General features: G+C 40.7%; 1 protein-coding gene across 4 annotated transcripts in view; it reads left to right on the forward strand.

The window, feature by feature from the left end:
* Positions 1–12,138, forward strand: part of GAP43 (growth associated protein 43) — a 368,423-nt gene that overhangs the window by 266,534 nt on the left and 89,751 nt on the right. Inside the window, exon 1 of one of the 4 annotated variants that reach the window (XM_081302803.1) lies at positions 4,435–4,514. The exons of the other annotated variants lie outside the window; for them this stretch is intronic. Within the exon in view, the coding sequence (XP_081158929.1) occupies positions 4,485–4,514 (30 nt within the window). The 5' untranslated portion in view covers positions 4,435–4,484. Of the gene's footprint in view, positions 1–4,434; positions 4,515–12,138 lie in introns of those variants that run through there. 4 annotated transcript variants of the gene reach the window in all.

The raw sequence follows: 12,138 nt of genomic DNA on the forward strand, positions 1-12,138 counted from the left end.
TTCTTTCCTGTTCTGAATTTTTATAGCACACATTTGACACTGAATCATGTTTTGTTTAAATAGCATGTTTTGCTTTTCCCATAAATGTGTATCTCCTTGAGGGCAGGAGGGTTTTTCAAATTTAGTAACGGCTGAGTAAGTAAAGGCTGAGTAAGTAAATGAAGTCAGCAAGTGTTGACAGAGAATGCAGGAGTTATGGCCAACTGTCTTGTCCAACCCCAACCCCCATTTATATGCTGAAGCTCTAACCCCCAGCAATCTATGGCTGTATTTGTGATTAGGACCTTTAAAGAGATAATTAAGGTTAAATGGTCTTTTTAGTAGGGGTAGGTCCTAATTCAATCTGACTGTTGTATCTGTAAGAGGAATAGGACATTCAGAAACAGACACCAGAGGTGTACAGTGCTCCCAGGAATGGCCACAGCATGTGGAAAGGCAGCAAGAGGGCGGCTGTGATCAAACTCAGGATAGACTTGGACACATACTTCCCTTCTAGCTCCCAGAGAAAGCCAAGCCAAGTGGCACAGTTAGTCTTGGATTCCAGACTCCAGAACTGTGAGAAACTAAATTTCTGTTGTTTAAGCCACCCGGTCTCTAATGCTTTTTCATGGTAGCCCTAATAAACTAATACATCAGGTAAAAGTCTAAGGCTAAGAGTTTAAAAATCACAGAGTGTGATGGTACACACCTGTAATCCCAGCAATTTGGAAGACTGAGACACAACAGAAGGATGATAGCAAGTTCAAGGCTAATCTTAGCAATTCAACAAGGCCCTAAGCAATTTAACTGTAAACAACCCCCAAAATAGTTTAAAAAATAAAGAAGAAACATATTTTCTACCTGAACCATTGACACTCTCTTTTCTTAAATGCTACTTCTTTATTTCTTGGAGATTAAACCCAGAGGCACTTAACCACTAAGCCACATCCTCAATCCTTTCTGTTTTGAAACAGGGTTTCCCTGAGGCTGGTCTCAAATTTGCAATCCTTTTGTTTCAGCCTCCTGAGTTGCTGGGATTTACAGGTGTGTGCCACTGCACCTGGCTCTTTATTTCTGTTTGTTAGTCATTAGGAAAGCAGAATGACTTCTGGATTTTGAAAACACTATCAATTTAGTATGAAGTTCAAAAAGATCCCAGAGTGGAACTGGAACCTGGCCTTCATCTTTTTCTAGAATGATATTATTGACATAGTCAGGAAAATAGCTGATAATCCCACTAATTAATCTACCAATATAAAACTTTGTAATGTTCAGCCATGAGGCTTAAGACTATGCATTTTCTGAGACTGTTGATAAAGGCATAAACATTAGTGAATTCATTAGGTAGTTGCCTGGTAGGGATTAAGAACAACCTTTATTTCCTTATTTTACATATAGTTATAAAAGATACATATCTTTTTTTTTCCAAGATCAGATCAATGTGTGCTTTGCTCTTCCATATTCTTTTGCCATCCCATGATCTCCATTGCCTAGAGAAATACCTTGGAATTGATTTCATATTACTTGAAAAGAGTTTGGAATCCCGAGTTCCCTTCTTGGGATAGAATTATAGAAGTTCCCAATAGTATGTCAAGATGTTGATGATCCTACACACTGAGGTAACTGAGAGTTTGAAGGAGCTGACCTTTGATTTGAAATAGATGGGAGCTCTCAATTGGATGAAGGTATCAGTTTGTTTATGAGGCTTGGGTGGGAAGGGTTGGGCCTAATCAGTAGACTTTGATTTCATTTCAACACAAAAACTTCTACTTGGTATTTTAATCTCTTAAGGACCAGAAGTAACAAGGTACAGAAGCCTATTGAGTGGTGATGCAGTTTGAGTGGTAGAAAGGATATTAGAGTCCTAGTGTTACCTGTTATCAGTTGGGTGACCTCATCAAGGCACCTAAATTTTCTTTGCCTTATATCCCATCAAAATTGAATAAATGTTTGCACCTCTTTCACAGTGTGTTAGATGATAAGGACACAGATAAGGAAACTGATGCCAAACTGCATGGTTTAAGGTACTTAGTCAAAAAATCCATCAATGTTTGTGCCTGGTTTTGAGTCCAGTTTATCTGTCTTCGTTAATCACATCATTTCCAAGGTTCCTTCCAATAAATAAAAGGGAAAGAAAGTATAGATGGGAAGGCTGAGATGAGTACAATGAAAGAGAAAGAAATTGACCCCACTCTTAAATTTGGCCTTAAATTTGGCCACACAACTAATGAAATTATCTGATCAATCATGCTATATATGCCTGTTTAAACTCCAAAAGAAGCAATTTCTTCTCTTTTACCCACAGCCCCCACCCCTTTGCTCCTTCTTCACTTTCTAGCCATTAGCAGGAGGATCCTAATCCACAGCTGGAATGTCTCAGTTGGGAGCCATTTCTAATCCATCCTTTGCCCTCTTTTATCACTTAAATTCATGGAAGGCTTCTTTTGAAAGCTCAGCTCTAACCAGGCAAATTGCAGAAATTAAACAACCATTCAACTCAGAATCGATTTCTAACTTTTATCATAAACTATGAAAACTTCGATGCAAACTGAAAAGAAAAGATCAACTGGTCTGTATCTGACTGAATCTGGGAGAGCCCTATAGATAACTGATAATCATCAGCCTCTGTTTATACCCATCAACTCTGCATGTCTTTCTGAGTCTGTTCTGGGGGTGGGGGGTGTATCTTGAATTTTGTTAAAATGCATTAAGCACCTATTGTGCTCAGTGATCCTGAAATATGCATGGTAACAAGCTGTCTGGTTGCCACCTATTAAACAGCTTTATGTCTAGAAGAGACTAAAAAGAATATGAGCTGTTTAATTAGAGATGCTTGTCATCACTAATGAACAACGAGAAATAGTTTGAAAAGTTCTTTGAGATAGTCATTTGAAAACACCATCAAATTTCCAGGAAAATAGTCTGGGGTGAAGTTGCTATGCATTAAGCGAGGCTCTATTGTGCTTTGCATACATTATATTATTGGGTTCTATAACATGTTGGCAAGGCTGACATTATGATCACTATTTTACAGATGAGAAAATTAGGTGCAAAGAGCTTCCCAAACCCACACAGTACTAAATATCTAAAAATTGTGTTATATGAACTTTACCAATCATGTGCCCCCCTCCCAAATTATGAGAAACCACAGAAGGAATTGAAGTTGGTTTCATGATATGTCTCTTATTTTATTTTTGGTACTGGGGATTGAACTCAGGAATACTCAACCACTGAGCCACATCCCTAGCCCTATTTTTTTTTTAAATTTTATTTAGAGACAGTTTATGCCTCACCTTGCTGAGTCTGGCTTTGAACTCCAGATCCTCCTGTCTCAGCCTCCTGAGCTACTGCGCCCAGCCCCATGATGTCTCTTCTACTCTTCACAGGTGACTTAACTTTCATTCATTCATCTTGCCCAAGTTGTAAAATATCACCATCAATATTACACAGAGCTGCTGTTCACATGTGCTCAGCTATTTCAGTAAAGTAAGAAAAAACCCACAATGTTCAATTAAGTATATCAACATTGGGGAAAAAAAAAGTGATTTTAGATATAGATGTTGATTCCTAAACATTAGCTATTATTTCAAATTTCAGTGCTTAGAGTGTTTAAATGCTATATATTCGTGTGGAATTCTTCAGAATATTGAAGCATGTAGAAGGTGTAGTCATGTATACCTAGGATTATTACATGCTTGTATTTGTCTTAGTTTATGCATATACTGAGGAGAGTATACATATAGTGTATTTTTAAGGGAACTGAACACTAACAATTATTAACTGGGTGTAAAATATAAGTAGCAGCTGATTAGCTGTTCTTTGCTTTTATGGTATTTAGGAAAAAAAGGAGAAGAGATGGAGGAAAAAATACAAGCATTCATGCACCAGGCCCCTATTCCCTAAAACATACTCCTTCCTATCTCTTGAACTGGCTGGAATATCCTGCACTGCTCCCACCCTACCACCCTCCCAGTGCTGTGGGAAAGTCGGTGGGTAATTGGGTCCAGATTGGAGGTGTTTAAATATTCATGAGGCTGGAAGGGGACTGGGAGGGGGCGACTGTCTCGAATGGGGTAGGGGCTACAGGAAGTGATTAGTCATTGAAAGCTAGTGAACAATTCTGAGAAAGAGACCAGGAGAGAAGAAAAATCAGGGATCTGGGGCGGGTGGAGAAGAGGGAAAAGAAGAGAAGAGAGAAGAGGGAGGGAGGGAGGGAGGGAGGGAGGGAGAGAGAGAGAGAGAGAGAGAGAGAGAGAGAGAGAGAGAGAGAGAGAGAGAAAGCGAGCATGTGCGATGAGCAATAGCTGTGGACCTTACAGTTGCTGCTAACTGCCCTGGTGTGTGTGAGGGAGAGAGAGAGAGAGAGAGGGAGGGAGGGAGAGAGAGCGCGCTAGCGCGAGAGAGCGAGTGAGCAAGCGAGCAGAAAAGAGGTGGAGAGGGGGGGAATAAGAAAGAGAGAGGAGGAAAGGAGAGAAGGCAGGAAGAAGGCAAGGGACGATACAACCATGCTGTGCTGTATGAGAAGAACCAAACAGGTAGAGCTAAAGATTTTTACTTCTTGCTGTTGTGAAATTACTACAGTACAGTATTTTCCTGTAAAGGCAGAAAAAAATATTTTAACTGCTTCTGCTCTGGCATGGTGCTCGCGTTTCCTTAGCATATGGTAACTGATGGTTGCATCCCAGCTTTTATTCTTTTCTGTCTTTCATGCTCTGGTTTTGGAATGCTGCTACTAATTAGGATAAGTGTGGAAAAATATGCCCGTTTGGCTAGAAATACGATTGCTTTTTTGACTATTAGTAAATGCTCAGCGTTTTAGGTCTCTGGTTTCGAGGGTGTGGATGTAGAAAGGGGTGTGGGGAAGACGTGGGCTCTCCTACAAGATAGGAAGGCGATCCTTTATATTATTTGCAAAAAGCAGGGTTGAGGGAATTATAGTCAGGGTTGAGTATTGCCGGTTCGGTCGTTCAATTTTCTCACATGTGCTGCGGAAGATGCCTTATTTCCTGTGTGCATGAGCTTCAAAGGGGCTCAGGTATTCATGGAAAAAGCATGTGCAGATTTTATTTATTTATTTTTCAATGAATGAATGAAACTATGATTTGGGATTTTTAAAAAGAGAACCTCAAGACCACTGGGGCTGGGGGAGAAATTGGTTGTGTAGAAGGGGAAAATCCCCCTCCTAAAATCAGTAGCCGATTGTGCACCAGCTGGTCGGAGAAGAGGGTGGACCACGCCCCTAGGAGCTTTGAGCTCCGATGGGATGGGAAAGACCAGCCGAGCCGGGTATTACCTGTTGGAAACCAGGTCTTTTTTCCTTTTCCCCCTCCCTTGCTTTTCTCCTTGGATTATCAGTGACCAGAGACATGCTAGCACCCTGGATAATAAGCATGGTGACTCGTTTTCATCAGGAAGAGGGACACATCCAAGATTAGAAAGAATCCAAATCTCTTCCTTCCCTCCCCCATTGCCTAGATTTTTCTTCCGTTTCCAATTGCTCACTTATTTCTTGAAAGACATTTTGGAAACTTGATTGGGGGTGAAGGTGGGGAGGAATGACGAGTTCCGTATTCCGCAGTAACAGTGCAGTGACATTCCCCAAAAGAAGCCTTCTGACATTTGTTGGAACACGTTTGAGTGATTTTGGCAAAGGTTAAGGAGAAAAATGGGTGTGGGGTGTGGGTGTGTGCGTGTGTGTGTGTGTGTGGGGGGGTATATATGCCCATTGCTGGGGTGGGGTGTGGGTGTGGGTGGGGGGCAGTCTTCCTTAAGGAAGCTCTTTGCAGATTGATTGCCTTAGGGCTGGGGTATAAGAGATGGGATTTGGGTATTATTCCTGAGCAGGTATTGGAAATTGAGCAATTTGTAATACACTCCTTGAATCCGAAGGGGGTGGAGGAGAGTGGAGAAAAAACAGCCTGCCAGCCTTGAATTTAGCCAGCGCCCTGGAAGGAGGGGTGGGGAGTGAGGATGAAGGAGAAGGAAGAGGAAGAGAGAAACAGAATGTAAGAGCAGTGGGTGGAGAGGCAAGGCCAAAACGAATGAATGAATGAATGAAGTAGAAAACATCCTTGGATGTTTGGAGAAAAGTCAGCTTGGGGGGTGGGGTGGCTATTTGCAGCATTTCTGTAAAGCACTCTTTGGTTCCAGAGACGGATGCTGCCATTGGATCATTTTAAAAACTAGGACATTTCCTCCCCTTGTCTTCCTTCATTTTAATATATAAATATAATAGACACAGGTGTCTGGGTTAAGCACACTGTCAAAAAAAGGTTCTAAGGTTACCCCACTGCTGAGCTGGGGAAATAAAATTTAGGAAGGTGGAGCCCTAAGGAAGCCAGTGCTGTTCATTAAAAAAGCTTTAATGCTGTGGAAGAAAAATATACTGGTTTACAACTTGTTCCCACCCTATTTATACATATGCAGGTATATGAATATCTTCTTTGATAAAGGAAAATAAGATTTTTAGAAAGGAAATTGGGGCTAATGGAATTCCCTTCCTAAAATGAGGACAGCCACCTTCACTCCGGTTCTACCTTGTCAACAGCCCTAAGAATTCACTGATGTGCAAAGTGATGAAGATGAAATTGTGTGTTTAAGTAGTTGTAGAAATTTGCATGTAAATGTGTATAGCATCCGCATACTTCATATGTAACAGTCATGCATGTACTATGTGGTTTCCATGCCTTCCTATGTTTCAGCATCATTCATATGCAAAAGAGCAAGTGAAAGGTATAGAAATGGTCCTTTTAAGGCATACATTATATAAATGTGTACTTATGTGTGAAATGGTCACATCTCTTATATAACACCGTTAGGTATCATTCACATTTGTCAGTGTTCGAGATACTATTAAATCAGACCGAAGGAAATGGTGTATTCAGGGTGTGGGCTCACACTACACTGACTGGCATTTTATATAGTGTGAATACTTAAGTCTCACACAGGCTTCTTGCTTGTGGGTGAAATGATCCTCTATCATCATTCATGGCAGAATCCAGTGGTGTCCATCCTTCTTCTGACATCTGTTCATCATCCTAGTCCTTAACAGGGAATGAAACAAGGGCACAGACCTGCAAAGGTCTAAACTCTGCCACACCCATGAAATCCAGCAGAAACGTGGGAGGGGGCTGGAGGGCTTGCACTTCCTTCCTCTTCCACTTGAGCAGTATAAAGAAGCAGTCTCAGATTTCTAAGTTGCAATACATTGCCAATGGGTAAGGAGAAAGCAGAAGTGGTCTATATTAGCTATTAGTTAGCACTCTAGATTTTTATAGCAGAAGAAGAGAAAGAGAGTGGGATGGACATGAAAAGATAGTAAAGAAATGGGCAAAAGAGAAAAGGATCCTGGGGATTTTATTGGTTTATGATTTTCAAATATCTTGGGGCTTTTTTAAATTTAGCTTAATTACCACACATATTGCAGATGATTAAAAACTTGTAAGGTGTGAAGTATGTCTACAAAGCAAGAAAACTGTGAAATTTTTCCTTTGTTTAAAAACAGTGACTTTAGTTTGTAACTGAAGTATAAAGAATACACTGCAAGCAAGGAATCCCTCTGTTCCCCATTCCTTAACCCTGCTGACACCTGCTTTTTTCTTCATACAACAAATAATTCTTATTTTTGAAAGGGTGATGTGTGGTTGGAATTCAAACCTATCTGCAACCCTTGCAGGGTGGGGAAGGTGTAGAAGGACACAGTCTGGCTGCCTGGTGCAGACCTTCTTCCCAGTGATGAATTGGATTCCTCCTAAATCTCTCTGAGCCACACCCAGTGTCATCCAGGGACTTAGTGAATTAATTAAATGGAGGCATTCTACTTAATATAATTGAAGCTGCTCATTTTTTAAAATTGTGGTTTCCACCACACATTTCCAAACTTAAACAGAAGAAATTACTTAAAGAGCATTTTTTTTTCTACCCAATTATTTGATCTCACAGAGAACCCTAGAAAATTCGTGGTGATTCTAGAAATGTGTTCATTTCTGTAATTCTTCCTAACCCATGCCAGGGTGAATACACAATGAGCCCTGATCTCTCCTGCTGAGGGAAATCTGTGGAACTCTGTTCCCTGTGCCTCTCTCCCCATACTGGAATGAGAAAACAGGGGGTTAATTTTCTTTCTTGCTGAGCTGGCTAAAACTACAGAAACCTTCTTTGATGTTTCCTGCTAAAGGGAAGCTCCTGTTCACCAGGAGGGCTCAGGGTCTCCTTCCCCTCCATCATGGTGAAGTTGTCAGTGATGTGCCTGAGGCTGAATTCATCCACAGACTGCAGTTTTACCTGGCCCATAAGGATGGGGTGGGGGGTCTTTCAGAGAATAATAGAACATATATATTAACCCAATGTTCTCCTTGTTCAAATTGATAAAGCAAGACACATCTAAAGTCACCCTTTATAAATAGTTCAAAGAATGCAGGTAGCCAGTTCATCTCAAGGGAAGGCACAGCATTTAACTCTTCACTTCCCTCCCTGCTAGAATAGAGGCATTTGGACCTCCAGCAGAGTCTGTTGTGAACCAAAGAAGTGGAACCTGCACAAGAATTTTCCCCTTTGAATTTCTGTGCCATTGTAATGAACTTTTCCTAATGTGCTTGGAGGTGTTGGGAAGAGCATTTTGCTCTTGGGTGAGCCCTTAGTTGATGCCATCATTGATTCTGTGATCTTGAACCGACGAATCACGTGGTTCCCCTTGGGTTTTTGTTTCCTCCTGACAAATGGGGACTAAAAAATAAACAACAAAACCCGTCAAACCCACCCTGGTTATCTTAAAGGATTTTTATAAAGATTAAACATAATTTACGTGAAACCAAAGATCAACTGTAAGAAATTTTTCTCTAAAGTTTGTAAGGGAGGCTTGACAGAATCACCAGTTTTTCAGAACTATCACATGGTGCCTACTTAGTGTGACCTTTTCTGTTAGCGATTAGTTCCTCCTGATCCTGGGTGAAGCTCTGTGTACTCTTCTACTCCTCTTTTATCTGGGGCCTGACTCCCTCCTGCCCTCCTCCCAGTTCCTTATCACAAGCTGTATTAACTCTTCTCCCCACAGCCCATGAATATGCTCATCTCTTTTATCTTTAAAGATCCTCTTCTGACTCTACATCCCCATCTGCACAGGGCTCCATCTCACCCTTCCTTGTGGAACAAAGTTCCTAAAAGTGCTCTACACCTTCTTCTTCTTCTTTTTTTTTTTTTTCATGGCTCCCTAATAACTCTTCCACCAGCTTTAATGAGGCTTCCCTGAATCCCACTGAGACATTCTGAAAGGGCACCACCCCCAGGGCCACCTCTCAAGGGCATTCTTGTCCACTCCCCTTCCGGAAACTCTTTCTCACTGCACTCCCTTGAAAGTTCTCCTCTTTCTCCTCTCAGAGAGGACCTACAAAGACTGCTTTCCTGGTTTCTCTCACTCTCTTCTCCCCATAATATTAATAATAACCTCCTAGCCCATAATCTTGATCTACTACTTCTCTTATTTAACTAATATTAGAAGATCTCATCCATGTCCAGAGTTGTAACCCCCTGTGTGATTTCCAAATCCATAGATCAGACATCTGTCTTGAGCTCTTGATCCATATGAAGATCCCTTGAAGTATTTCAAAGACATCCAAGTTCAGAATGTATAAAACCAAATGTGCTGTTCTCTGTTATGTACCCCTCCTGGTCTTCCTTACTCCACTTATTACTAAAACACTGTCCATCCAGTTTCAGCACTCTAGGAACCTGGGGGGAGTCACAAATATACTTCTTTCTTTTAATCCACACATCCAGTTATTAATTCTTGACTCCAGTTAAAATGACTTTCTAGTATTTCCTCTGCTTTTCAACCCTACCTGTTTACATAAACAATTTGATTCAAAATTTCTTCTTTCTCATCAAGGCAATAGCTGTTGAAATGGATTTCCTTTCTCCATGTTTTTGTCTTCCCATTCTCCTTGCATGTAACTCTGGAGTTATCTTTACCTAATGGTGATCTGGTTGTACTACTTTGGACATCCTATGATGGTTCAATTTAAGTACAAGCTAAAATACATGCTCTTCAGCATGGAGGCACAAGCTAGTCTTGTCCAACCTCCCAGGGCCCTCCTCGAAGTCCTTCTCCTTCTCACCTGTGACACCACATCAATATTTCCAGCCTTGGTACCTTTGCTCACACTTGACTGTCATCTGCCTACATGACACTTCCCTCTTAGCCTGGACAATATCCATTTCTTCTGGAAGAGTTAGCTGTTTGAAACCACTCTTAACTTCCCAAATGGTTTTCTCCAACCTTGTTTTGTGTCCATACTATATTTTGTACTATCTTGATGGCCACTAATTTTACTATGTAGAATTAATTTTTTTCCCATACTGTGAGCTACTTGAGGAAAAAGGACAAAATCTTAATTCTTTTTCTATCCCTGGTCCCTATCATACTGCTTGATACCTAAAGTAAATGGTTTTAACTATGAATAATCTGTTTGCTGAATGAGTATGGAACCAGATGTATAGCCTTTCCCACAAGTGTGGCATATTTAAACAGACAGAATCACTAATAAGTTTTTTTTTTTAAAAAATCTATTGGCATGAGATTTTAAAGTGTAGCTGATCAGCCAACCAGGATGGCACATACCTGTAATACTAGTGACTCGGGAGGCTGAGGCAAGATGATTCAAGTTGGATATCAGCCTGGGCAATTTAGCTAGGTGCTGTCTCAAGATAAAAATTTTAAAAGGCTAGGGGTGTAGCTCAAGGGAAGAACGCTGCCTGGCATGTGTGAGGCCCTGGATTCAACCCCCAATACTCCAAAATAAGTAAATAAAGTGGAGCTGATCATCCTTGACTCTTGTTATTGACTTGTGACAACTATGAAAGCAGGCAGAACAATGAGCCCATTTGTCCACTGTAGTTCTCTAGACTGCCTTAACTGGTGTTATGTGGAAACCTTCCTTCCATGTCTTTGACCTTCATCAACCAGAGTGATAGGCCTACCCTTCCAAGCTTAATGGAATCCTCATTTAGATACAGGACTACTGCACTCTTGGATCCTCAGGTGTCCTTCCTTTGGAGCCTCAATTGTTTTGCTCCACAATTATTACACATGATCCCGAATCAATCTCTTGTTGCTTTTAGTTGATTTGTTTATTGATCTCAAAAACTTTTAAAAATGCACATAGGGGTGAGTGCTCAAGAATTAATTTTACCTTTAGATATTTTTTCCTCCCACTGAAGTATCCACATAATAATACCCGTAAACATCTTGCATAGGAAGTAAGGGAAGGTGAATGTTAAGCAGTCTCTCAAAGTGTGCTAAATGCCTGAGAATTAGATCCGTTTTGTCTTCCTTAGGATTGAATAAACTAAAGGGATTTGGATGCCAAAGTAGGCCTCTTACGCCTATATATGGGGAAAATTGCAACAACAGGTTTCCATAAAATACCCTTTGCCAAACATTAAATAGTGTGTTTTCTCTGACTGACATGGTCATGTCCTTAAGAAGAGCAGCAAAACAAAGTGATGTAGAGGTGACGTTCGTCTTTTAACTGCCAAAGTTGAGTAGTGTTCCTTAACCGCTATTCCTTTATTCTATATCTTGCCCAATGCTCCCAGTCTCTTTGGCACTGAATTTTCCTTTCCATCTTTCCTCCCCTCAGATCCCAGTGAAGTTTTTCTGATTAAGTAATTCCATTTCATGCTAGTGTTTAGTGGATGGGGCTATGGAAGGAGAACTTTAAGAAAAGTGTGTTAGGAACAACTTTCAAAATAAGTGTTTAAATCAAAATGGGTACTTTGAGCTATGTCTAGTACATAGCAGATTCTCAACAAAATTTGTTTGAGGGATAAGTGTAGGAAGAGAGGGGCCGTCATCAGGGGTTATTAGAGGAGATGTCCTGGGACAGAAGACCATTCCTGTGTATTTATTCAGAGCAGGCTTTGTATAAATGTACACTCAAGTCTATTGGTCCTTTTCACAAGGTGATGTGGTTAAAATTATAATTCCCTTTCCTGCCTGCTTAGGTCACAGTGACATACCCGCAGTGTATTTGGGTTAGTATGGCAATGTGATCTTCCAAATTTCTTATCCTTAATTACTTACAGATCTTGTTTTCTTAGATGTTGTTTGTTTAATGTCCTGTTTCATGTCTTTGTAGTGGAATAAACCCTTCCCTTGGGTTC

Source organism: Spermophilus citellus (assembly GCF_964194105.1).
Source record: "Spermophilus citellus genome assembly, chromosome: 7".
NCBI classification, from domain to species: domain Eukaryota; kingdom Metazoa; phylum Chordata; class Mammalia; order Rodentia; family Sciuridae; genus Spermophilus; species Spermophilus citellus.